Source organism: Nilaparvata lugens, chromosome 6, assembly GCF_014356525.2.
Source record: "Nilaparvata lugens isolate BPH chromosome 6, ASM1435652v1, whole genome shotgun sequence".
Classification (NCBI taxonomy): Eukaryota; Metazoa; Arthropoda; class Insecta; order Hemiptera; family Delphacidae; genus Nilaparvata; species Nilaparvata lugens.
Window position 1 is genome coordinate 46,936,918 of NC_052509.1, and position 27,636 is coordinate 46,964,553.

At 32.4% G+C, this 27,636-nt stretch overlaps 2 protein-coding genes across 6 annotated transcripts in view; both read left to right on the top strand.

Annotated features, from left to right (window-relative positions):
* The window catches only part of LOC111048309 (pickpocket protein 28-like), a 100,748-nt gene that overhangs the window by 38,617 nt on the left and 34,495 nt on the right, over nt 1-27,636 (top strand). The gene's annotated exons all lie outside the window — the stretch shown is intronic.
* LOC120351948 (pickpocket protein 28-like) lies at nt 1,040-19,339 on the top strand. Of its 5 annotated transcripts, none has more exons than XM_039430946.1 (2): nt 1,040-1,210; nt 18,986-19,339. In XM_039430946.1, exons 1-2 carry the CDS (start codon nt 1,152-1,154, stop codon nt 19,218-19,220), a joined length of 294 nt encoding a protein of 97 aa, XP_039286880.1. In that variant the 5' UTR covers nt 1,040-1,151; the 3' UTR covers nt 19,221-19,339. The 5 variants fall into 5 exon arrangements, 2 of the variants coding, with proteins under 2 accessions (XP_039286880.1, XP_039286879.1); XM_039430945.1 differs by lacking the exon at nt 1,040-1,210 and adding an exon at nt 2,280-2,577; XR_005571651.1 differs by lacking the exon at nt 1,040-1,210 and adding an exon at nt 9,997-10,028.

Consider the following 27,636-nt stretch of genomic DNA (forward strand, 5'->3'; position numbering starts at 1 on the left):
AATTGTCATTAGAACATGCTTTTTCAAAAGAAAAATATTCGTTGCATGCTTGGAAGTATACAGGTTAACATCAGATAGACTAGATCTCAGGGGAATTGCGTGGAACAAAAAAGTAGTCGTCTCCGCCAACTGATTCTTATTCATCATTCACAGTTCGATTGATCAACATGTATGAATGAAGATATTAGTACTCTCTCTGGAAACATGGATAATAACTTCAATTCAAATAAAAATATTAGGTAATTGACTCTTTTCTGTATAGGACTACTTGTAATATAAATAGAAATAAAAATAAAAATCTAAAAATAAAAAATAGAAATGTTGAAACATGTTGTGATAAAATAATTAAAAAAGGGGAGGCCTACTGGGATTTTTATTTCCATTCCTATTTATATAAAGATAATTTCATGACTGGTTATTATTATTAATTTGAAGATTTCCGTGTATATTATTATTTATATTTAACAAGGAAGTTTCACCTACATATCAATTTGTAAAATACTTTCAATTGAACCTTATAGATCATTTTCGTTAGAATTATAATTCTCCTACATAAAAACATCTGATCAAATCCCTGCATAAAATGCTGATTTTTTCAATTTCAGCTATGAGGTATCTGTAAATTATTGGATTACAAAATGAATCAAAAAATTCACCCAGTAAAATAATAAATAATGATTTTCATCAACTCTTTATAATTAAAAGTTGCGGGTTTCAAAGATTACAATACAGATTATAAAGATTACAGTTCTTGAGCGACTTCTCCATCACTGGGGGTCACTAGTTATGTAATTTTTACTGGCATTTGAAAATTAAAGGATATAGTTGACTTTGTTATCGCAACTACACGTCCACTGCTTATAGTACCACGCATAGAAGAGGAGGGATTAATTTATTGAATGGAGTTGATACTCTAGTCAAGGCTCCTAAGTTACCTTTACTTCATTCTTGATTCATGGGAATTTATTACAGTTTACATGCAAAATTTATTATAAGTTATTGAGTTATCAAATTTGAATATTCTGTAGGCTACTTGGTGTATTCAACAATTACAGGAGAGAAAAACAAAATCTGGAAAACCCCATTGGAAAGGTGGAGATTGGAAGGATTGGAAAGAAAATTTAATTGCAAGATTTGTCAAGTACTGCAGAATGACGTCACTCCATGGCCTGCGATACTTGGCTCATCCACACCAACCGCTCTATGGAAGGTGAGAATTAAAAATCTGGTGTGGTACACTCACACAACTTTCCTTGCTCATATTTGAAACTACGATCAAACTTCTGTATATTTGTATATATAATTATTGTTTTCAGAATACTTTTTCCTTAGTGTAAATTGTGAAATTCGATTATTTTTTTAGTCGTAATTTTTTTAAAGTCGTCAAAAGAGCTGTTCTACAGATGAAATATCTCGACTATGTGTTCTTTTTATGAACTGCGCTACCTACCTACCCCATGCACGAGAAGGAGGTTACTAAGTCCATTTCTCAAGGATGGGGTGGACCCCCCATTAGTTTCCCAGAGAGGAGAATCATGCCAGTTGATAGAGCTGATAAAAAGCTATCCATTTAATAAATTTGAAGAAAATCGTTAGAGCCGTTTTCGAGAAAACCGTGAAAAACATGGTTTTTTAGTGATTATCCGCCATTTTTCTCATGAATATTACGGAGCTCCTGGAATTTTCCCAGAAATGAGACTCATGCCAGTTTATAGGGCTTATAAATAGCTATCCATGGTATAAATTTGAAGAAAATCGTTTGAGCCGTTTTCGAGAAAATCGTGAAAAACATGGTTTTTTAGTGATTATCTGCCATTTTTCTCAGAATATTACGGAGCTCCTGCAATTTTCCCAGAAATAAGACTCAAGTCAGTTGATAGGGCTTATAAATAGCTATCCATGGTATGAATTTGAAGAAAATCGTTAGAGCCGTTTTCGAGAAATCCCTGCATAAAAATGCTGATTTTTTCAATTTCAGCTATGAGGTATCTGTAAATTATTGGATTACAAAATGAATCAAAAAATTCATCCAGTAAAATAATAAATAATGATTTTCATCAACTCTTTATAATTAAAAGTTGCGGGTTTCAAAGATTACAAAGATTACAGTTCTTGAGCGACTTCTCCATCACTGGGGGTCACTAGTTATGTAATTTTTACTGGCATTTGAAAATTAAAGGATAGGCCTATAGTTGACTTTGTTATCGCAACTACACGTCCACTGCTTATAGTACCACGCATAGAAGAGGAGGGATTAATTTATTGAATGGAGTTGATACTCTAGTCAAGGCTCCTAAGTTACCTTTAGTTCATTCTTGATTCATGGGAATTTATTACAGTTTACATGCAAAATTTATTATAAGTTATTGAGTTATCAAATTTGAATATTCTGTAGGCTACTTGGTGTATTCAACAATTACAGGAGAGAAAAACAAAATCTGGAAAACCCCATTGGAAAGGTGGAGATTGGAAGGATTGGAAAGAAAATTTAATTGCAAGATTTGTCAAGTACTGCAGAATGACGTCACTCCATGGCCTGCGATACTTGGCTCATCCACACCAACCGCTCTATGGAAGGTGAGAATTAAAAATCTGGTGTGGTACACTCACACAACTTTCCTTGCTCATATTTGAAACTACGATCAAACTTCTGTATATTTGTATATATAATTATTGTTTTCAGAATACTTTTTCCTTAGTGTAAATTGTGAAATTCGATTATTTTTTTAGTCGTAATTTTTTTAAAGTCGTCAAAAGAGCTGTTCTACAGATGAAATATCTCGACTATGTGTTCTTTTTATGAACTGCGCTACCTACCTACCCCATGCACGAGAAGGAGGTTACTAAGTCCATTTCTCAAGGATGGGGTGGACCCCCCATTAGTTTCCCAGAGAGGAGAATCATGCCAGTTGATAGAGCTGATAAAAAGCTATCCATTCAATAAATTTGAAGAAAATCGTTAGAGCCGTTTTCGAGAAAACCGTGGAAAACATGGTTTTTTTAGTGATTATCCGCCATTTTTCTCATGAATATTACGGAGCTCCTGGAATTTTCCCAGAAATGAGACTCATGCCAGTTTATAGGGCTTATAAATAGCTATCCATGGTATAAATTTGAAGAAAATCGTTTGAGCCGTTTTCGAGGAAATCGTGAAAAACATGGTTTTTTAGTGATTATCTGCCATTTTTCTCAGAAATATTACGGAGCTCCTGCAATTTTCCCAGAAATAAGACTCAAGTCAGTTGATAGGGCTTATAAATAGCTATCCATGGTATGAATTTGAAGAAAATCGTTAGAGCAGTTCTCGAGAAAACCGTGAAAAACATGGGTTTTTAGTAATTATCCGCCATTTTTTCCGCCATTTTGGACTGAATTTTATTGAATTTCTTGTTGTCGGATCCTCGTCGTATAAGGACCTTAAGTTTAAAATTTCAAGTCAATCGGTCAATTAGGAATGGAGATATCGTGTTCACAGACATACACACACACATACACACACACACACACACACACACATACACACACACACACACAAACACATACACACACACATACACACACACACAGACCAATACCCAAAAACCATGTTTTTGGACTCAGGGGACCTTGAAACGTATAGAAAACTTGAAATAAGGGTACCTTAATTTTTTTTGGAAAGCAATACTTTCCTTACCTATGGTAATAGGGCAAGGAAAGTAAAAAAGGCTCTCTATATAATTTTTCTAAATTCACTCATAGTAGGAGTGAGAGATTATAAGTTTATTATTTTTACTCTATTGCTGTGAGCGCTGACGAATGAAAGCTGGGTTGGCCAACTTAGTAAGTGGACTGTAAGAAAAATAGATGAAACAAAACTGAGACGAACTAAACCTTTCAGTTCTGTCACTGCAGTACTCACAAATTATTTTTACTCTCTGATAGTCGATGAAAACTAATATTCTTATTGATCGAGGGAAGTGAGGTCTAAGATTCGAGTCGATGGTTTGGCATTTCTCTTAAATGTTTAAATGTGTGAATGATTAAATGTTTAAATGTTTAAATGTTTAAATGTTTAAATATTTAAATGTTTAAATGTTTAAATGTTTAAATGTTTAAATGTTTAAATGTTTAATGTTTAAATGTTTAAATGTTTAAATGTTTAAATGTTTAATGTTTAAATGTTTAAATGTTTAATGTTTAAATGTTTAAATGTTTAAATGTTTAATGTTTAAATGTTTAATGTTTAAATGTTTAAATGTTTAAATGTTTAAATGTTTAATGTTTAAATGTTAAATGTTTAAATGTTTAAATGTTTAAATGTTTAAATGTTTAAATGTTTAAATGTTTAAATGTTTAAATGTTTAAATGTTAAATGTTTAAATGTTTAAATGTTTAAATGTTTAAATGTTTAAATGTTTAAATGTTTAAATGTTTAAATGTTTAAATGTTTAAATGTTTAATGTTTAAATGTTTAAATGTTTAAATGTTTAAATGTTTAAATGTTTAAATGTTTAAATGTTTAAATGTTTAATGTTAAATGTTTAAATGTTTAAATGTTTGAATGTTTAAATGTTTAAATGTTTAAATGTTTAAATGTTTAAACATTTGAACATTTAATAATTTTTGAATGTTCAAATGTTTTAAATGTTTAATTTTTAAATGTTTAAATGTTTAAATGTTTAAATGTTTAAATGTTTAAATGTTTAAATGTTTAAATGTTTAATGTTTAATGTTTAAATGTTTAAATGTTTAAATGTTTAAATGTTTAAATGTTTAAATGTTTAAATGTTTTGTTTGAATGTTTGAATCTTTGAATGTTTAAATGTTTCAATGTTTAAATGTTTAAATGTTTAATGTTTTAATTCGAGTTTTGAACAGTTTTATGGTGTTCTAATTTTGTATAACTTGTTTTGTGTGTCTACAAGCCTATAGCCATTGTTTTTCAACTATATAAATGGATATGTATTTAGCTTGTAATGATGTTAGATGTTTAGTGTGTAAGGTATTGTTTTATGGATTTGTGTTGTATATTGCCAAAATTCTTATGAAGATTATAAGTTGGTTTGCTCTGAAACTGGATTTCTCATTCATAAGCAATAGATCCATTCATAGTTTATCAAGAATCTACCATTTTGGAGCCGATAACTTCCTTTAGGTTAATAGGTGTGAAATGCTATCCAACCTATTTAGGAGAAATTGGTAGCACGGCAGGGTTTTACCAAAATATTTGAGTGAAATAAATTTAGAATGTGCATGGAGACTATATGATGCTACAGTAGACCCCTTCATATCCGGCCGCTATGGGACCGGACCCCTGGCCAGATAAAGATTTGGCCGGATAAACCAACCTAATATAAAAAACGAAAATTTAAATGTAATACTACAGTAATAATCAGTACAGTACTGTAAATAAAATTTAAAAATTGTTTAGGTCTCTTTTGTGGTGTTTTAAATTAAGAATACAAGTTTTAAATCAAAAGAAAATTTATTTGAAAAATTACAATACAGTACAGAAAAAAGTGATAAAATAGGCCTAATTAACATAAAAGTATTACAGTATAAATTACGTAGGCCAAAAATATATTTACTGAACAATAACTGTATGTTAAAATAGTCTGTAATTTTCTGCTGAACTTTCTTGTCCATTGTTTTTTTGAAGGCATAGTCCCTCCATTTCTTGAATAACATAACATCAACAGCTGTTGAGTGGGCTTGTTGCTCTATGTAGGCTAGTGATGTCTGTAGTGCATTTCTACCCTCCTCGTGGCTTATTTTATCCTCCAAAGAGTCACTGTCAGATAATTCTGCTTCTTCATTTTCATACTCTTTAATAACGTTCTGCACAATTTGTTCATCACTTAAATACTCGTTTTCCAAATCATCATCACCAGTCACCCATTCTTGAATGTCTTCATCTTGGATTCTGTCTCTGCCAGTTGATGCTGACTTTGTCAGGTCGTTTAAAAGTTCTGCATTACAATTATCTTCCTGTACACCTGATACCTGGATCAAATCTTCATTTTCAGTGCCATTAACTATTTTTTCAATATCTGGCCAGGCCTTCTGCCAAGATTTGACAAGTGTTGTACTGGGAATTTCATTGTAGGATTCGGCAGTTATGTAGATAACATCCTTAATGGTAATTTCTTTCAGTGCCGAGACTAGATCAATACCATCAGAGTCCTTTTCCCCTAAGATTTCTGATAGAAGCTTGTGCCGATATTGCCTTTTAAAACATTCTATCACGCCCTGATCCATAGGTTGGATAAGACTCGTAACATTGGCAGGCAGAAAAAGAAATTTTATTCCAGGTCACACTCAAGTTCATGAGGATGGGTTCCAGCATTGTCAAGTACTAAAATAGCTTTTTCTGGCAACTTGCACTTTTTTAAGAATCTCTTGACTTTAGGAACGAATTCATTTACAAACCAGTCAATAAAGATGTTTGAGTCCATCTATGCCAACTTTTGGGCCCGATAAACTACAGGAAGAGATGAAACATTGACATGTTTAAAGGCTTGGGGTTTACCAATGGTTTACTTTCTGGGATTTACCAATGACCAAAAGAGGAAGATTATGCTCGCCAGATGCATTTGAACACAGGGCCACTGTTATTTGCTCCTTGTTTAATTTAAACCCGGAAGCTGAACTTCTGGAATCCCCAACAGAGAATGTCTTTTGTGGCAAACCCACATTTTAGCCCCGTCTCGTCCATGTTATAGACCTTATCTGGAACAAGCTTCTCTTCTTGAATTATCTTTTCCAGTTTCACTGTGAATTCACTTGCCGAAGGAGCATCTGCAGACATTTTTTCACCACAGATATTTACAAATGTAACACCATGTCTCTTTTTCCATCAGTCAAGCCAGCCATTGCTGGCCACAAACTCAGTGTTTCCTTCCATTTTTATGTAAAATCATGGCTTTTTTCTTTCAAAACTGGACCTGATATTGGAGTGCCCCTCCTTCTTTACTGCAAAAACCATAGCCACAAGGCGTCATCAACCATCTCATTGGAAGGTTTCCTCAAGTACCACCGTTTAGATAAAACCTTTTCACTCTCAATTGTGTACAAAGTCAATCAAAGTCCTTCGATTGCGACACCAGTCATTAACCGTGCTTTTTCCTAAATGTTTAAATGTTTAGATGTTTAAATGTTTGAATGTTTAAATGTTTAAACATTTGAACATTTAATAATTTTTGAATGTTCAAATGTTTAAATGTTTAGGCCTAAATGTTTAAATGTTTAGGCCTAAATGTTTAAATGTTTAAATGTTTTAAATGTTCAAATGTTTAAATGTTTAATGTTTAAATGTTCAAATGTTCAAATGTTTAAATGTTTAAAGTTTAAATGTTTAAATTTTAAATGTTTAAATTTTAAATGTTTAAATGCTTAAATGTTTAAATGTTCAAATGTTCAAATGTTTAAATGTTGAATGTTTAAATGTTTAGGCCTAAATGTTTAAATGTTAAATGTTTGAATGTTTGAATGTTTAAATGTTTAAATGTTTAAACATTTGAACATTTAATCATTTTTGAATGTTCAAATGTTTAAATGTTCAAATGTTCAAATGTTCAAATGTTTAAATGTTCAAATGTTCAAATGTTTAAATGTTTAATGTTTAAATGTTTCAATGTTTAAATGTTTCAATGTTTAAATGTTTAATGTTTAAATGTTTAAATGTTTAAATGTTTAAATGTTTAAAGTTTAAATGTTTAAATGTTTAAATGTTTAAATGTTTAATGTTTAAATGTTTAAATGTTTAAATGTTTAAATGTTTAAATGTTTAAATGTTTAAATGTTTGAATGTTTAATGTTTAAATGTTTAAATGTTAAATGTTTAAATGTTTAAATGTTTAAATGTTTAATGTTTAAATGTTTAAATGTTTAAATGTTTAAATGTTTAAATGTTTAAATGTTTAATGTTTAAATGTTTAAAGTTTAAATGTTTAAATGTTTAAATGTTTAAATGTTTAAATGTTTAAATGTTTAAATGTTTAATGTTTAAATGTTTAAATGTTTAAATGTTTAAATGTTTAAATGTTTAATGTTTAAATGTTTAAATGTTTAAATGTTTAAATGTTTAAATTTTAAATGTTTAAATGTTGAATGTTTAAATGTTTAAATGTTTAATGTTTAAATGTTTAAATGTTTAAATGTTTAAATGTTTAAATGTTGAATGTTTAAATGTTAAATGTTTAAATGTTTAAATTTTAAATGTTTAAATGTTTAAATGTTTAAATGTTTAAATGTTTAAATGTTTAGATGTTTAAATGTTTGAATGTTTAAATGTTTAAATGTTTGAATGTTTGAATGTTTGAATGTTTAAATGTTTAAATGTTTAAATGTTTGAATGTTTAAATGTTTAAATGTTTAGGCCTAAATGTTTAAATGTTCAAATGTTCAAATGTTTAAATGTTTAAATGTTTAAATGTTTAAATGTTTAAATGCTTAAATGTTTAAATGTTTAAATGCTTAAATGTTTAAATGTTTAAATGTTTAAATGTTCAAATGTTTAAATGTTTAAATGTTTAAATGTTTAAATGTTCAAATGTTTAAATGTTTAAATGTTCAAATGTTTAAATGTTTAAATGTTCAAATGTTTAAATGTTTTAATGTTTAAATGTTCAAATGTTCAAATGTTTAAATGTTCAAATGTTTAAATGTTCAAATGTTCAAATGTTTAAATGTTTAAACATGTCGACCTATATACAAGGTTTTTGGAAATTTTGCATCTCAAGGATAAAGTAAAAAGTAAAAAGGAAAAAGTAGCCTCCTTCATATGCCAATATTAGAGTAAAAATCAGACTATAGAATTATTTATCCAATTTGATATTAAATTCATTATTTCTTCAAGGAAATGATAATTATTATTAGATTAAATTTAATGAGATGAATTGAGTTACAGCTGTGTACAGTCAGTGGCAAAATGGAGAGACTTGGCAACGTTTTTCTCCTATCTTTCTTCACTGCCATTATAAGGTGCACCTCACTATAGTAGTGACATTCCCGCCTTTATATGAAGGACTTTGTATTACACCACCTTGTTGTATTGAACTTGATTTATGTGTTTGAGTAATTCATTTGATCAACTTATTGTTGTTCTGGTCCTCCGATTAGTAATAAAAGTGTATTCGTTTCAATTCGTGTTCACTCAAGCCAACATGGCTCCACCAGTAGAAGCTACTAAGTAATTTGTTATTGCGCCCATCTCGGTGGCCGTAGCAATGCTAATACAACCAAAATAAAATGATTAATGGAAAAATAATACTAGTGAAGTAAATAGACTTTTTGAATAATGATAAGAATGACGTGAGCTCATCCAAATATGAAAACGTAGAATAAATTCTGAAATGACAAATTACAACAGCTACCGGCGGTACTGACTGTTGTCAACAAATACAAATACTGATTGAATGGTACCTTGCAAAAGATGCAGTTTACTTGAAATATCAAAATGTAACTCACTGAATGTTGTTACACAACAACATTGAATGTAAGTATGAGAGATACACGATAATAATTCCAAAACTGAGAAATGACTTGTTAGGTTATGTTTATAACAACAAGTGAAGTGACAAAACAATTCGAACCTTGCAACAAATGAAATTAGATTCAATTTGACATATCATAAAAACTTGAGGTAACAAACGTTATAGTTTGCTGAATGCAACATATAAAAATCAATCAGATAATTCTGATAAAAGATAATGAGCAGTAAGTAAGAATATTTTGATCACCCCAACATATAATTATATTACAGTGGGGTACCTATCTTAATAAAGATATAATTTATTATTAGCAGCATCTTGAATTTTATTCTTATGTGTATAAGATTTTTTATGCTTGCTAATCATTTGCGCATGTGCAGAAGAGTTTCTTTACGCTCCCTAATCAGCTGATGATAAGAATCTCGCCAAAAGTAGGTCAGATCTTAACCTAAAATGTCAGTAATTGTACCAGTTCTGCACTCTGCAGCCATGATGGATATCAGTGAAGATGAATACGGTAATTATTATCAACTCCACCAGATATAAGTAGTTTAACAGGTTTGAACAGTTGTAGAAATAATTTTGTATGTAATTCGCTCATAATGCTTCTTTATCGCTCTTGCAAAATTATCAAGCAACGCTCTGCTTTGCGTCGCATGATAACTTTTGTTTTGCGTGAGCGATAAAGTTGCACATTACGCTCTTAATACATAAATAGCTATTAAGTATTAACATGAATGTTAAATTTCAATCATTGCCCATTTTGAAATCTGTGCTACTTTAGTATGCAGTTCATAAATATCGACATTAGCCCACTCTGTGCTGCTAGTTCTGTGTGGTCATTCTTATTTTTGTAAGTTCTTTTGTCTTCCTTATCTCTAACCGGTATTTGAATTATTTTGTGAATTGTTTATTTTTGTCAATTCATCAGCATTCCCACTTATTTTGTTTTATATTTGTCAATTGTTTTATCCATTTCCGTCTCATGACAGCTTCTGACTTCTAGTGTCTGTGCTACACTCACTCTTCCTTCTTGAAGAAAATGGCATCTATGTGAACATATCTTATTCAATTTTTTCTTTTTTATTTCCGTTCAAAGTTGCACAATGGCTTTATTCCATTATAGTTTATCATGTGAATTTCTACAATCATGAATCTTTGTGATCGCCTCACTACAAATTGAGTTTTCAGTCAATATGTGTTTTTCAAAAAACACATGTTCAAGCTTCTATACATGAATCAAGGTGAAATCAATTCTTTTTTCAGGAACTCTCATTTTTTTCATCAATCAACATTTATTGAATTTCAATTCATTGAAATTCCAACTGTGATTTACATTCTTTGTGGGCCACCAGTGCCAATTCAGCTTCACTGGACATGCATAGTCTGGTTACCCGCCAGTGCAAATTGGGACATTTCAAGTTGCCATTCACAAGTAATGGAACTCTTTGTGGACCGGCAGTGTCATACTCCTTGGCGTGCTACCAATTTTATCCAATAGGTTTGATAGTTTTTCACCTATCACCCAAGGAAACTCATTGGTTCCAATTATACTAACATCTTGATAAATCATGAATGGATTTAATGATTCAATGTCTATGAATAAGGAATCCAGATCGTAGCAAATCAAATCATAATTCTCATAAAACCTGGGCAATTTACAACTCAAAAATTACTGAACAGAACCATTATTGATACTTAAACAGAAGATTCTTACAAGCTAAAAATACTTATCTATTCATATTGAGCTCATTTTTTTGGCTACAGGCTTCCAAAATTACACAAAACATTCAACACAAATTTAGAATATAATAAAATTATCCAGATCTCAATTAAAACATTTTAAACTTCACTTATATAGAAAAATTTCAAGAGGACTAAAACAATTCAACTCTAGCCAGCATCCATCTTATCTTGAGAGAAATGCCTGAAGCTTTTCGGGTGATGCCCAGACACATCATCAATTGCCAGCCTCACTAATAAAGAATACAAGTTTACAAATTATATTAATTATTCTCAATAATACTTTATTTTTGAAACTGTTTTGAATTTATTTAACCTTTATGTTGTTTAGAATTATTTGTTACCTCAGAAATAGAACCTTATTATTACTGTAGGTTATTCAACACTAGTGTATCTGATAAATTCCCGGTAAAAATGTTACTATCAAGTTTTATCAATATGTTGAATATCAAATTGAAGATTCGATTTTTATTGAGAAAAAATGTAATATTACATACTTTGTGGGCCATCAGTGCCAATCTTTCTTCATGTTGCTTCCTAGCGCCTATTTGAAGAACATTAAAAGTTGCCAGTCACAAGTATTGGAACTTATTGCAGACTGTCAGCATCATATTACACTTTGTGGGCCATCAGCGCCAATCTCTCTTTATAGGGCTTGCTAGTGCCTATTCGAAGATCTTATAAATATAAGATTAGAAAAATCACCATTTACAAGTATTGGTATTCATTGTGTACCATCAGCATCAACAACACAAGCTGTTGCTCCTCTACATCATCCCATTATTCAGGAATTCATGCATCCACGTCTTCAAGCTCCTTGGATTCGTCATCTCACTTAGTAGCTGCTATTAGTACCTGGGTCAGGGCCGGATCTACCAATTTTTCAAGGGGGGGGGGCAAGCTTTACATTTGGCGCCCCCTTCACGATGGACCATCACCAACTGATTTACAAAAATGCGGGGGATTAATACTATATTAGTCATATATGAGGTTGAAATAGAACTTGAGTTGAATTAGAAGTCATTTCTAATGATAAGTTGTGCCATTGTTCATTTTCATTCAGATACAAAATTGAAAACAATGCTGAAAAAATTAAAGCTTCAACTTTAAAATTAACTTGTTGATTGTGAGAATATTTAAAATATATTAATATTGCTATTGATACTGTGGATAAATTACGCATTTTTAATAATAGTAAAGTTATAAATAAGTAGATAGAAAAAATGAGATCTAATCAAAGAATATTCATAAAATGCATAATTTGTGATAAACATATAATATACAACAAATAACAGAAATATGGAGTTCTTGATCATTACAGTAGCAAAAATCACTTATTACAAAAATCTCTAGTACTAGTCAATTACTTGAATAAAATAGTATGGGAGGTTAAATTGTCAAAGAATCGTCTCATAAAAATAACTCAAGTGAAAATTATACTCATAACTCATTTGTGTCATAAGTTTTTCTCTTGTGATGATAAAATTATAATATTCTTCAAAGAACATTATTATTCCTGGGATCTGCTTCTTAAAACACCTCCATGTGATGCATGATCCAGGTAATGCAATAGCATTAAATATTCTTCAGAGGCAGATTTTGCAATTGAAGCTATGAAATTAATCAAGAATTCGTATTCAAGTAAATCGTAAAATATAACAGACTAAGTGAAAAAAAGTGTTATGCAGTTAAATGATAAGTTAGTTAATAGAGGAAATATGTAGTTACAAGAAAAAAAATTGATCCTCAAGATCATTATTTTTGATTAAGTTTTTAAATAATTCTAATTTCTGGTCTTTCTTTGCTGAAAATGTGTTTATTATCTCATATAAAAATACCTACTTCTTATTTTGTTCTGTGCGTTGTAATATTATATTTTTTCTCGATTAAAATCGAATCTTCAATTCGAGATCTATAAAACTTGATAGTAAATATCAGAGTAATCGATATGTGGACAACTTTTAACGGAGAATTTATCATAAATAATTGTGTTGCACATTCCATGGTATCACCAAAACAGAGTTAACAAAATTAACAGATAAATAGATCATTATAAATATAGAGGATATATAAATTTAAAATAACAGTTTTGAAATAAAGTTTTATTGAGAACAAATGTAAAATGTAAATTCTAAACTTGTAATTTATAATTTTTTGGAATTTAATATCGGTGACGTGTTCATAAAGTCGTCACTGGTTTGAGGTGTGGCTTTGCTCTGTACTTTGGTCTTTTTCTCTAAAAAATGGTGGCTGGCTATGTGTTCTAATTTTGTGCTCTCTGAATATTTTTCTGTTTAAGTAAAATTTTTAATGTTTTAATTCGAGTTTTGAACAGTTTTATGGTGTTCTAATTTTGTATAACTTGTTTTGTGTGTCTACAAGCCTATAGCCATTGTTTTTCAACTATATAAATGGATAAGTATTTAGCTTGTAATGATGTTAGATGTTTAAGTGTGTAAGGTATTGTTCTATGGATTTGTGTTGTATATTGCCAAAATTCTTATGAAGATTATAAGTTGGTTTGCTCTGAAAACTGGATTTCTCATTCATAAGCAATAGATCCATTCATAGTTTATCAAGAATCTACCATTTTGGAGCCGATAACTTCCTTTAGGTTAATAGGTGTGAAATGCTATCCAACCTATTTAGGAGAAATTGGTAGCACGGCAGGGTTTTACCAAAATATTTGAGTGAAATAAATTTAGAATGTGCATGGAGACTATATGATGCTACAGTAGACCCCTTCATATCCGGCCGCTATGGGACCGGACCCCTGGCCAGATAAAGATTTGGCCGGATAAACCAACCTAATATAAAAAACGAAAATGTAAATGTAATACTACAGTAATAATCAGTACAGTACTGTAAATAAAATTTAAAAATTGTTTAGGTCTCTTTTGTGGTGTTTTAAATTAAGAATACAAGTTTTAAATCAAAAAGAAAATTTATTTGAAAAATTACAATACAGTACAGAAAAAAGTGATAAAATAGGCCTAATTAACATAAAAGTATTACAGTATAAATTTACGTAGGCCAAAAATTATATTTACTGAACAATAACTGTATGTTAAAATAGTCTGTAATTTTCTGCTGAACTTTCTTGTCCATTGTTTTTTTGAAGGCATAGTCCCTCCATTTCTTGAATAACATAACATCAACAGCTGTTGAGTGGGCTTGTTGCTCTATGTAGGCTAGTGATGTCTGTAGTGCATTTCTACCCTCCTCGTGGCTTATTTTATCCTCCAAAGAGTCACTGTCAGATAATTCTGCTTCTTCATTTTCATACTCTTTAATAACGTTCTGCAAAATTTGTTCATCACTTAAATACTCGTTTTCCAAATCATCATCACCAGTCACCCATTCTTGAATGTCTTCATCTTGGATTCTGTCTCTGCCAGTTGATGCTGACTTTGTCAGGTCGTTTAAAAGTTCTGCATTACAATTATCTTCCTGTACACCTGATACCTGGATCAAATCTTCATTTTCAGTGCCATTAACTATTTTTTCAATATCTGGCCAGGCCTTCTGCCAAGATTTGACAAGTGTTGTACTGGGAATTTCATTGTAGGATTTGGCAGTTATGTAGATAACATCCTTAATGGTAATTTCTTTCAGTGCCGAGACTAGATCAATACAATCAGAGTCCTTTTCCCCTAAGATTTCTGATGGAAGCTTGTGCCGATATTGCCTTTTAAAACATTCTATCACGCCCTGATCCATAGGTTGGATAAGACTTGTAACATTGGCAGGCAGAAAAAGAAATTTTATTCCAGGTCACACTCAAGTTCATGAGGATGGGTTCCAGCATTGTCAAGTACTAAAATAGCTTTTTCTGGCAACTTGCGCTTTTTTAAGAATCTCTTGACTTAAGGAACGAATTCATTTACAAACCAGTCAATAAAGATGTTTGAGTCCATCTATGCCAACTTTTGGGCCCGATAAACTACAGGAAGAGATGAAACATTGACATGTTTAAAGGCTCGGGGTTTCTGGGATTTACCAATGACCAAAAGAGGAAGATTATGCTCGCCAGATGCATTTGAACACAGGGCTACTGTTATTTGCTCCTTGTTTAATTTAAACCCAGAAGCTGAACTTCTGGAATCCCCAACAGAGAATGTCTTTTGTGGCAAACCCACAATTTAGCCCTGTCTCGTCCATGTTATAGACCTTATCTGGAACAAGCTTCTCTTCTTGAATTATCTTTTCCAGTTTCACTGTGAATTCACTTGCCGAAGGAGCATCTGCAGACATTTTTTCACCACAGATATTTACAAATGTAACACCATGTCTCTTTTTCCATCAGTCAAGCCAGCCATTGCTGGCCACAAACTCAGTGTTTCCTTCCATTTTTTATGTAAAATCATGGCTTTTTCTTTCAAAACTGGACCTGATATTGGAGTGCCCCTCCTTCTTTACTGCAAAAACCATAGCCACAAGGCGTCATCAACCATCTCATTGGAAGGTTTCCTCAAGTACCACCGTTTAGATAAAACCTTTTCACTCTCAATTGTGTACAAAAGTCAATCAAAGTCCTTCGATTGTGACACCAGTCATTAACCGTGCTTTTTCCTATGTTTAATTCGGCACATATTTTTGCTATGGACTCGCCTTTGTCAATGTGTTCGATAGCGTTGAGTTTTTGTTTCACTGTCACCACGTTACATTTTCATTTTGATGCACTCATTTTTTTATTTCGCAAAACTAAACTTTAGATAAAAATACCACTTAAAACTTAAACACGACTCACAAAAATAAGTGTCATAATAAAACAATTACAATACTGTATACTGTAGTGAAAATCCGCACAGTAGAGATCGACCACCTGCTAAGAGATTACATACTCAACTGAGTTATTGGCAACAGTTAGGCCTAAATGTAAACAAACTGACCGGATGAGCGCTTCCATCACGTTGTCGTCTGCCGCCAATACTTATCATGTTGCTAAATGTCTGCAAGCCATGGGAAAAACAATGTTATATTGATTCCAAGAAGCGACTGGATAAACTGAGGACCAGTAAATCAGAGGCCAGTTATGAGGGGTTCTACTGTATTGAAACTTCAAATTAACAATTACATCAGATAAAAATGCCTAAAGCAGTTATTACCTTTATATGTTTATAAGAAAATGGTTATTATAATTTGATGCCCCTTCTAACTCGGCGCCTGGGGCACATGCCCTCGCTGCCCCTCCTTGGATCTGGCCCTGACCTGGGTAATAGGTAGCTGTGCTGCCTCACTTGTCTACACCATCTCTAAGCATGGTGTCTGCCTGAAGCTGTCCTATTGTATGTTGCAATAATTTGCTGCTCGCAGTCCTATATCCTGGCATAGAAGACTCCCTGCCTGCAGAGACCTTGGCTGGTCTATATACATCCGGATTGGTAATCAGGTCAGGTATTTGTTTAACGATTTCTCACTTCATATTTGGTTATTCCTCATTAGCATTTTTTGATAGTTACTGAACGCTTGCTTCAGGCTATTATTTTTATTGTATCTTGTTCAGAACAAGATTAACCTTTCTTATATTTGTGAAAATCAGTTTCACTTCATCACCTTGGAATCACATGTATTCCTTACAATTGTTTTATATTTTTCACTTTTCATGTTCTTCTGGTTGGTTCCAGTCTTATATTCTCTGGAGGGTTCCAGATTCATTCCTTATTCTGTGTGTGATATGTCTACATATTGAATTATGTTATTTTCTGCCAGTCAGTTATTGGTATTTTCACATTAAGCTTTTATTTATCAACTCAGTCACATTCTGACACTTTTTATTAATGAGGTGTTTCCGCATCCATCTCACTTTTTGGTTGCTCAGTCATAACTGTTTTTCATGAATTATTCTATTCATTTGTATTAACACAATTGCTGTCACATTCAGCATTAATCTTTTGATTGTTAGGTTATGTTTTACATTTTCTAATCCCATAAAGCCTTCCGATAAGCGCTTTTGGTTAAACTTTTTTGTATTTACTTGCATATCTTTGAATATATGCCTTCCAAATAAATATGTATTTCACTTATTAATGATAAATATTCATTTGTATTTTGGATTATTATCCTAAGCTCCTACCTTTTTTCAAGTTTGTGAATTTATCATCAAATTCTACTTATTCCATTTTTACGCTTTTATCTCTGCCATTTTTTTTAAAGTCTAGATTATTAAAGATTGTTATTATATTTACCTAGTAGTTTTCTGTAAAGTGTAACGTTTTTAGTTCAAAAATTTCTAGTTTCGTTCAAAATTTAGACTTTATGAATAATCAATAAGCTACTGTTCTAGATTTTTCGATTTTAGACTCTAATAGTAGGCCTACCTATTTGATTCAAAATTTACTCATTTGAGTATTGAAGAGCGTGAATTGTATTTTGAAAATTGAAAGTGACATAACCAACATTTTGATTTGGACAGTATAGTATAGATTGGAAATGGGACAGTTTTGGGCAGAGCCTGTTGTGCCTTACCTCTTGTTAAGTATTTGTATATGATGTGATAAATAGATAAATAAAGCATTTGTTTGTCATGCTCATTCTCAGGAATTTACTATTGCCTACTATTGTGATTTCATATTCTGTATTAAATCTATTGAACTGTTTTACTTATACCCTGACTTATCATTTGGCATACCATTGATTACATCCGTTACTTCAAGTATTCATTTCAGATAAAACAAAATCATTTTACAATCAATGATGATCATTGTTTGTACAACGATTGCTACTGTACCTAGGAAATTTTATGTTTGTTTTGGTCATTTTAGCAAAACTACAAATTCCCGGGTAGCTGTCTAGTTGTCACCCCGACTACTTGCCACCTGGTCATTTTGGCCATAGGCGACTACTTGTACCCTCGTGAAAATATGCCATTGCCATCAAGTTGTCCCCCCGACTACTTGACACCTACTAGACCGGAGGTGTCAACTAGTCCTAACCATACATGACAACTTGACACCTCGCACCCTTACGTCAGGGTGTCCCCCCGACTAGTTGTCACCTACTGAGAAAGGATACAACTAGACGGGTATGTCTCACGTCTACTTGTCCCCTAAAAACTAGTTTTAAAAGGGGACAACTAGTTGGGGTGTCAAGTAGTCGGGGTGGCACCTAGTCGTGTACCACAAATCCCCAATTTAGCAGCAATTTATTAAATATTACATTACTACATCTCAAAAGTACAGTCCACTTTTTGTATGACTCAAATATATCAATCAATGTCTTACTCTTAAATTATGGAGAAATACCTCAACATCTCATACCATACAATCAAATAATAATTATTAAACAAATTAGGCTAGGGTACATTGTAAAGTCATGGTCTTTGAACAGAAAAAGTAACTTATTTTGAATCCCTAAAATTTGTATTATGATTGAATTGTCCTAAAAATCTTTATCTAGGGCAATATCCCACCTGTGCATGTAAGGGACAGGTGGGATATTATCTAGGTCATAATAAAGGTTTATATCCTAGGTCTAGGATAGAATCTTCCTAATCTAGGTCATATTTATAACGTTTCATTATTGATAAATTGAATTTTGCCAAAAGTACTTGCAAGCCAGTTATTGACGGAATAGTTTTCCTTTTTTTAACCATTTTCCAGATTCCTCATCTTATTGTTGTAGTCACACTTGAAGTGAATTAGATTTATATTGTAAAAATGTTCTCTCATAGTTACAAGCAAAATTATTGATGGGGCTGTTCACCTTGTTTGTGAACTATCTTTCAATCTTTATTGTAGTAAGTCACACATAATCACTTTCAATTTTTGCAGGATATTCTGGTTACTGGCTCTAGCTCTTGTTTACACAGGAATGACTATCACTATCACTGCGCAAGTGAGAAACTATCTGAGCAGCCCAGTTCTGATGTCACTCAATGGAGAAATAACGCCAACTTGGGACATTCCTTTCCCAGCCATCTCATTCTGCAGTGAAAATCAAATCAATCCGTCCTTAATCAACTTAACCGAGCTCATCAACAAACAAAACCGAACAATAGAAGAGTAGGTGTCTATACAATGTAAATATATGGGTTTCAATTTTTTCCAAGTTGAGAATTAGTATTTTTTAAACAATTGCTATTTTGATTCATTATACTTAGGCATATATGCCTATAAACACCCTGATTTTCAATAGAATTATTGGCATCAGTCGGTAAAGCATGAGATTTGATATAATTATATAATTAGGTCGTGGTTTTCTAATAGTATTCAGTCTTAAAAAATCTTGATAGGCCTAGGTATGGGCTTCTCCTATAACTCTTGTAATTCAATAAAAAATAAATATATATAAATATGATACTTATACAATAGTGTTGAGGAATAAAAAATAAATTGCACACCATAAACGTTTCATACATATATTAAACAAATAATGCAAAAAAAATAAATCGAGGCAAAAAATATATAAAGAGCGATAGAAAAATATAATATAAAAATAGAACAATAATTGAAATCAATAAAATATCACAGGCTAAATTTTATATTCTAGATTTATGGCACGAATCATTACCATGTGCCTTTATCTTAAAATCATATGCATTCTTTTGCACGTAGCTGCGATATGCGCTTGCTAATACTTGTCGACTTGGACAATTCAATTAAAAAATATGTGCTTTAAGATCAGCTTGATAAATTAGCCACTAATAATCCAAATATATGTATATTAAAATCTCTAGTACTTAGTAGATTTCTTTGTATCGAATATATATTTTTATCTCAGGGTGCAAGATTCGGCACCTGACGGAATAGGTAGAGCCTATATCTAGTGAATTAGAGCTATAATAAACTATCGCAAATTATATTGCAAAAATTAAATGTCATATGCATATGTTTTAATAGCCTAGATTTTATACTTCTTTGATTTAATAGAAATTTCTGAAATATTGATCTATATTTTTCTTTCAATAAAATACCTTTAATACTAATTTTACTTGCGCAAGTATTACTCTTATTAATTTCTTAATTTATAATAAAAACCCTTTCGACGAGCTAGCTTTGATTATTAGATTAATTCGAAGCACTAGGGCGCCCATCACTAATTCAAATTTATCACTCACGTGTCGAAAATCTTCTTGTAAGCCGCCGATGTCGATCCAACTCCATGTGGTCTGGGAATATGGTAGCCGGAATCGTCTCCTCCAAGGGGTTATAAATTTATTTAAAAAATGAAAATGACTTCTGCTTCACAATAGCATCACGAAGTCTTTTAAGAAATTTAATAATTTAATTTAACTTTAACTTTTACAAAATCATTATCAAGGTACTACGCTCTAAAATATTTGGGGTCCTCTCCTGGTGGCATTTGGTTGGCGAGTGCTGGTTCTCCTTTCTCAATTTTTACAAATCTTATTTCCGACTTTCAAATTAACATAAAATTTGAATATCTTAGTCCTCCGCCATTTAGGTTCAAATAGATCGTACAAAAAATATCAAATTATTGCTTAGATTGTATGATTAATAATATTTCTTTGCTTCCGAGCCATATCGATAACATAGACTATACAACAATTCAACATAGATTCCAAACATTTATAGAAATATATATAAATATTTTTGAATTGGCCTACAATTGCCGCCTATTAACTGCCGTTTTACTATTGGTGCATGCAAATTTTATTCGGTATTCATGCGCCTGGTACCTCTTATTTCCTGAATACATTAAATTATTTTTATTTGGTTTATTTGTTATGCTCTTTACATGCTAGCTAATATTCTATACATTAATATTAATTCCATGCTACCTAATAATTAGCCACGTGATCAGGTGTTTTTTCACATTGCACACTATTTGATTGCAATAGAGCTCTGCCAAGGGTTTTGGTCAGATTCTACGTTTCTCGATTTGATCGATCTCTAGGTCACCGATCCGTGAATACATGTACCTAACCTCAATCTTCAAAAATATTTTATATAATAATCTATTTATTAGCAACAAAATTTCTTCAAATCCTTTTTTAGGTTTTTGTACCACTTAGCCAGAACAAGCTGATGCTATCTAATCTTAGTTATTATCTATTTGGCGATATTAGCCAGTTACTTTATTTTCAGACCTATTACTATTTCGGTTGGGGATTTTTATCTACCCAAATTCGATACTTTACACGCGCCCCTGGGTTTGAATTCAAAATATTTGAGAATCACAATGTTTTTAATGAAAACCCACCCTTCAATTCATCGATATATACTATACTTTATTTATAAATTATACTCTCATATTTCTATCACAGTTCGCAGACATATTTGCTGCATCTCCTTTATACCTTTATCAAATACAATAACAAATTCTCCTCCTCAACACACATAAAATATCATAAATATAATCTTCTAAACGCACTCCTCTTGACAACACTTAAAAACATAATATTTTTAAATTCGACGCTTGCTGGGCCGCCAACCTAACTACACACATTTCATGATTCTCACAAATGATTCCTTTTAGACAATAATTTCGATTCACAAAACTTCTGGGCTTATATCTTATAGTATTTCTTAGGTCTTAATATAAATAATTTTCTATACATCAGGTATAATACTTTTCTTTTGCTAATGGCTCTTTGGTTTTTTGGTAGCTTGCATTCACTTTAGGTCTTTTCAGGTAACAAACGTGGCATAATTAAAAGTAATAAATATAAAACATATAAATAAATATACCGACATTAATAAATATAATAAATAACAATAATAAATAACAATTTTGGGGTAACCATACTTTTTCATAATCACATGTTTACAGGCATTACATATTTGATTCAGGTGGCCTTGCCCAGCTGGTCACTGGCTCTACAGAATTTGCTGTCGACTTTCATAATTAACCTAACTGCTGCATTTTTTCCTTTCAAAGGTAATTAACAATTTTTAAACATACTATCCCCGCTTGTGTCCTTTTTTAGTGGATGTAGCTAATTTAATTACACATTTAAAAATTATTCTTTTTCTTATTGCAGGCTTCTAATGGCTGGAAGGAATTAAAACACTGGATTGTTGCCATGCGGTCCTATGCCAAGATTAATTTTATTAAGGAAGGTCAGTAATCGGTTTGATAATAATGTTTTCCTTGATTTCTTATCATATTTATTTCAAATTCAACGATATTGCATGTGGAAATGTTGTGATTTACTTGCATCTTCTTGCATTCTGTTTGTAGATGTTGTAGGCTGGTGAGGTTATCTGCTGTTGATTTGTGAGGCTGTCCTATTGATAATTTTTTTTCATCATAAATTTAAAGCCCTTGTATCTTGTGTATTCTTTCTTCAAATAACTCCTTGTTTCATTAATGGTAATTCCTTTCAATCCATTCTTATTCCAATCATCATGTAATTTTAATTCATCTTTCCTCTTATATTCATTTAATATTCTTGATCTCGGTTCATTATAACTCATTATGCTCAAGACAATAAACATTTTTATAATATTAGCTTCCCAATTATCAATAATAGATTCATTTAACAACAACAATACAATATTTTTCGTCCTATCCACAACACAGTCTTTTATCCATATCACAGCCATTATAACAAATATTAAACACCATATCCAAACATTTATCATCTTTTTAATAGCATAATCTCTCATCATATCATATCCAGGTACTTCCACTTTCTTTATATTATTTTTTAATTCTTCCAGTCTTATTAGCCACCGTTTATCCTTTATCAAACTCAATACGTAGTCCATTTCGTTGTTGCCCATGCATGAATCCGTAATAGTCCTTCTAATAGCTTCGGTTCTATCCCATTCTTTTGGCCTATTCTTCCGGTCACATCGCTGAATATCTCTCTTAAAGCGTATGTGCCGCGGATGCATGCCTTCGGTCCGCTCCTGTCCTCCTCGGTGTCGGTCCGGTGTTCTTCTTTGCCTCTTGAAGCGTGCATGCGGCCGGTATGCGCGCGCGCGGTTCCTCCTTCGTTTCTTCTTCCGCCTCCGGGCCTTGCGGTGCATGTTTCTCTTTCTATCCTGTATGCTGTCCTCTCTGTCCTGATGTCGGCCGTCCGGTGTCCTCGGGCGCTTCCGTCTCCGGGCCTTGCGGTGGTCGCTCCTCTTGTCCTGGATGCCGTCCTCCCTGGTGTCATCCTCTCGTTCTTCCATGGGGTCCTTGGTTTGCCGTGTGGTGGAATGATGCGCGGGTGTAGGCTCTGTGTGCGGATGCATGGTGGTGGTCAAAACAGGTAGTATAGTGACGGTCTCTTGATGCGCGGGTATGACGTGCAGGTACATGGTGGCGGTCTCCTCCTGGTAACTTTTTATATTATTTATTAGTGACTCTTCGGCGGCGGGTTGCTCTTCGGTGGGGAACAGGATACTTAAAATTGGTTGTTGCTTGTGGCTGGTTTTAATTGCATTGTTGGCGGCGGTTTTTGATGGTAGGCTGTCTTGTATTGACTTCTGTTTTTCTAATATTTTCGGTTCTTCTAATAATGTTTTCGGTAAATCACTTCTGAAATGTGGTGTATGACGTTGAAATATCCTGCTTTTCTTGGTTTGTTTCATTTGAGCTTGTGCTTGTTATATCGGGGGTATCATATAGTCCTGGTTTATTAGCTGTAGTTTTCTGTATATCTGGTGGCGGGTCGTTGGGTGCTGGGTTCTGGGTTTTTTGTTGATTCAATCCTATTGCATGTGCTAATGTATAATTTGTACTTACTTGTTGAGGTGGCGGTTTATAATTTCTGTTGTAATTGTTTTGTGTGTGATTATTATGTGAGTTTAATCGATCACGGCCATAATAGTGATTCTTACGATTGCTCTGCTGGGCATAGTGGTTGGTTGTGCGATTTTGAAATTTTTCATTATTCCAGTTACCATTTTGCCTGTGCTCATAGCGGCGTTCAAATTGAGGGGCAGATCGGTAGCGGTCATATGATACCGGTTCATAATTTTGGCTGTTATACTGACTAAATTTTGGGTTATGTTGATTTTGTGCGTATCTCTGGTCTGAACGGTGGTTTGATATTGCCATCACAGACTGTATGCCATATAAATGATTTATCAGCTGCTTGCAATCAGTAATGGGTTGTGTGGCGAGTGCCATTCTAACTTGATACGGTAGCTTCTTTAAAATAATACTTGCTAATGCCGATTCATTAATGGGCTCGCTCAATTGAGAATTTTTAAACTGTAGGGCAGTGACGAAAGTGGTACATGCACCGTCTAAGTTAGGGTTGAAATCGCATGATATAATGTCCGCTAGCACGTCCAACTGTTTACTTCTGCTCCAATACTGTTCCAGGAAGACAGCTACAAACTCATCCAATGATGTAAATTCATGGGCTCTACTCCGAAAGAACATCAGGGGTTCGCCAATCAATAAACTAGTCAAACGAAGACGCCAAAAATTCCAAGAGGTAGGTGCGAGAGTTTGTACTAATTTTATCTGATCAATGAATGGTTGAGGTTGCAAATGGCGATCAGTATTATCAAATTTTCCCAGTCCTTGTAATATACTATGTACGTTGAGGTTGTCTGTTTGAATCCCTTGAGGTCGTTGTTGAATATGATTTTCTAATGCTGTTATTTTTTCCTGTGTTATCTGCCATTGACTATTATGTGTAATTTTATTTGCGTTTATTTCTTGATTTAATTGAGTCAGAGTGGATTTTTGAATTAGTAGAGTTCCGTTTAAAGCTTTACAGGTTTCTGTGTTTTGATTTATGCTACCTTGCAGTTGGTTCATTTTTGTGGACATATTAATCTGTTTATTTTGTATTTCTTTAATACTGTTAATATTTTTGTCAACTGTAGTTGTTAAGGTTTGATTGGCAACGGTAATTTGTTTGTGGATTTCTTGGTGGCAATCGGCCTTAATGTTATTTGTTATATCCTGAATGGGTGTAGTGATTTGTGTGGTTAGGTTATCTATCCTTTCATTGAGTTCACATGTAACCGTATCCAACCTTTCCGATAATCCTGCCGTAACTTTATCCTGACTTTCGTTTTGTAGAGTTATCATTGCTTTTAATTCTTCCCTATGATTCTCTACTTTAGTTTCAATATTATCCAACCGTTGTTCTACTGATTTTATAGCGCCTGCGGTCTCTTTCATGCCCTGTTCCACTGTTTGTTTATTTTCCTCTTTTACTGTAGCAATCTCTTTTTTAATCTCCTGCATCATATTATCCATTGTTTTTTGTAACATAATATTGAAAGTACTGCTAGTTTGTTCCATTATTACCTTTTGAAGCGGATCTAACTCTGTGATTGAAAATATACTTTGTTTGCCCAGGTGTGACTCGGCCTCCGGCGATGCGGGTTCTGCAGGCTGCTCCTCGCCCCCTTCAAAGTTGATCTCTACTATCCGTTGATTCAATGGTGTGTCAGCGGCGTCGATTCGAGTGGATGATAGAGGTTGCAGACCTGGTGGATCGAAGATTATCGACCCGACGCTTCCTGGTTCCCTTTCTCGTGGCGTATTGGCATCTACCGTGGTGGGGTTTGATGTGCTTGGAGTCGACAAAGTGGGATCTGTGCAACCGCCGTACATATATGAAACTTCAGAGTTTGCGGGAGTGTGATTCATTATGTCAAATATGATAAATGCTAATTAAAAAGTGATAAAATGATAAGCGAAAATGCTTAAAAAAGAGACACAAACCGGGACTTACAGTGAAACAGTGATGTGCAAAGTGTTTGGATACTCAAAGACAAGGTATTTATACTTAAGTTTTTTATAATGCTCTAGCGCCCCCAATGTTTTGTTTTAATTTATTCTTGGCTAGTTTACAGGCTGTGACTTATTTTCCAACCGGCTTAAACACATAATATATTTTTGACTAGAAAGTAATAGCAGTTTAGGCTTATAAAATATAATCTCTCTCTATAAACATGTATTTTTTACAGTACTAATAATATAAAATTTTCTTTAAAACATATAATTTCTCTTATTTAAAGCTATTGATTCCCCAAAAAGTAATACAAATTTCACTTCGCCAGTTTTCCTCAAAACTTGTATAAGTTATCTATAATTTTCAATATGGTTATTGACTTAATTTCAAATAATTATTCAATGAGCTTGGCTCTCATCATCAGTCCCACGTTGGTATGGCATGTTTTTATGTCACGTTATTCTTTATATTTAAATAACGATTAGCCTCCTGCTTGGCATCAGTCGGTAAAGCATGAGATTTGATATAATTATATAATTAGGTCGTGGTTTTCTAATAGTATTCAGTCTTAAAAAATCTTGATAGGCCTAGGTATGGGCTTCTCCTATAACTCTTGTAATTCAATAAAAAATAAATATATATAAATATGATACTTATACAATAGTGTTGAGGAATAAAAAATAAATTGCACACCATAAACGTTTCATACATATATTAAACAAATAATGCAAAAAATAAATCGAGGCAAAAAATATATAAAGAGCGATAAAAAATATAATATAAAAATAGAACAATAATTGAAATCAATAAAATATCACAGGCTAAATTTTATATTCTAGATTTATGGCACGAATCATTACCATGTGCCTTTATCTTAAAATCATATGCATTCTTTTGCATGTAGCTGCGATATGCGCTTGCTAATACTTGTCGACTTGGACAATTCAATTAAAAATATGTGCTTTAAGATCAGCTTGATAAATTAGCCACTAATAATCCAAATATATGTATATTAAAATCTCTAGTACTTAGTAGATTTCTTTGTATCGAATATATATTTTTATCTCAGGGTGCAAGATTCGGCACCTGACGGAATAGGTAGAGCCATTCATCTAGTGAATTAGAGCTATAATAAACTATCGCAAATTATATTGCAAAAATTAAATGTCATATGCATATGTTTTAATAGCCTAGATTTTATACTTCTTTGATTTAATAGAAATTTCTGAAATATTGATCTATATTTTTCTTTCAATAAAATACCTTTAATACTAATTTTACTTGCGCAAGTATTACTCTTATTAATTTCTTAATTTATAATAAAAACCCTTTCGACGAGCTAGCTTTGATTATTAGATTAATTCGAAGCACTAGGGCGCCCATCACTAATTCAAATTTATCACTCACGTGTCGAAAATCTTCTTGTAAGCCGCCGATGTCGATCCAACTCCATGTGGTCCGGGAATATGGTAGCCGGAATCGTCTCCTCCAAGGGGTTATAAATTTATTTAAAAAATGAAAATGACTTCTGCTTCACAATAGCATCACGAAGTCTTTTAAGAAATTTAATAATTTAATTTAACTTTAACTTTTACAAAATCATTATCAAGGTACTACGCTCTAAAATATTTGGGGTCCTCTCCTGGTGGCATTTGGTTGGTGAGTGCTGGTTCTCCTTTCTCAATTTTTACAAATCTTATTTCCGACTTTCAAATTAACATAAAATTTGAATATCTTAGTCCTCTGCCATTTAGGTTCAAATAGATCGTACAAAAAATATCAAATTATTGCTTAGATTGTATGATTAATAATATTTCTTTGCTT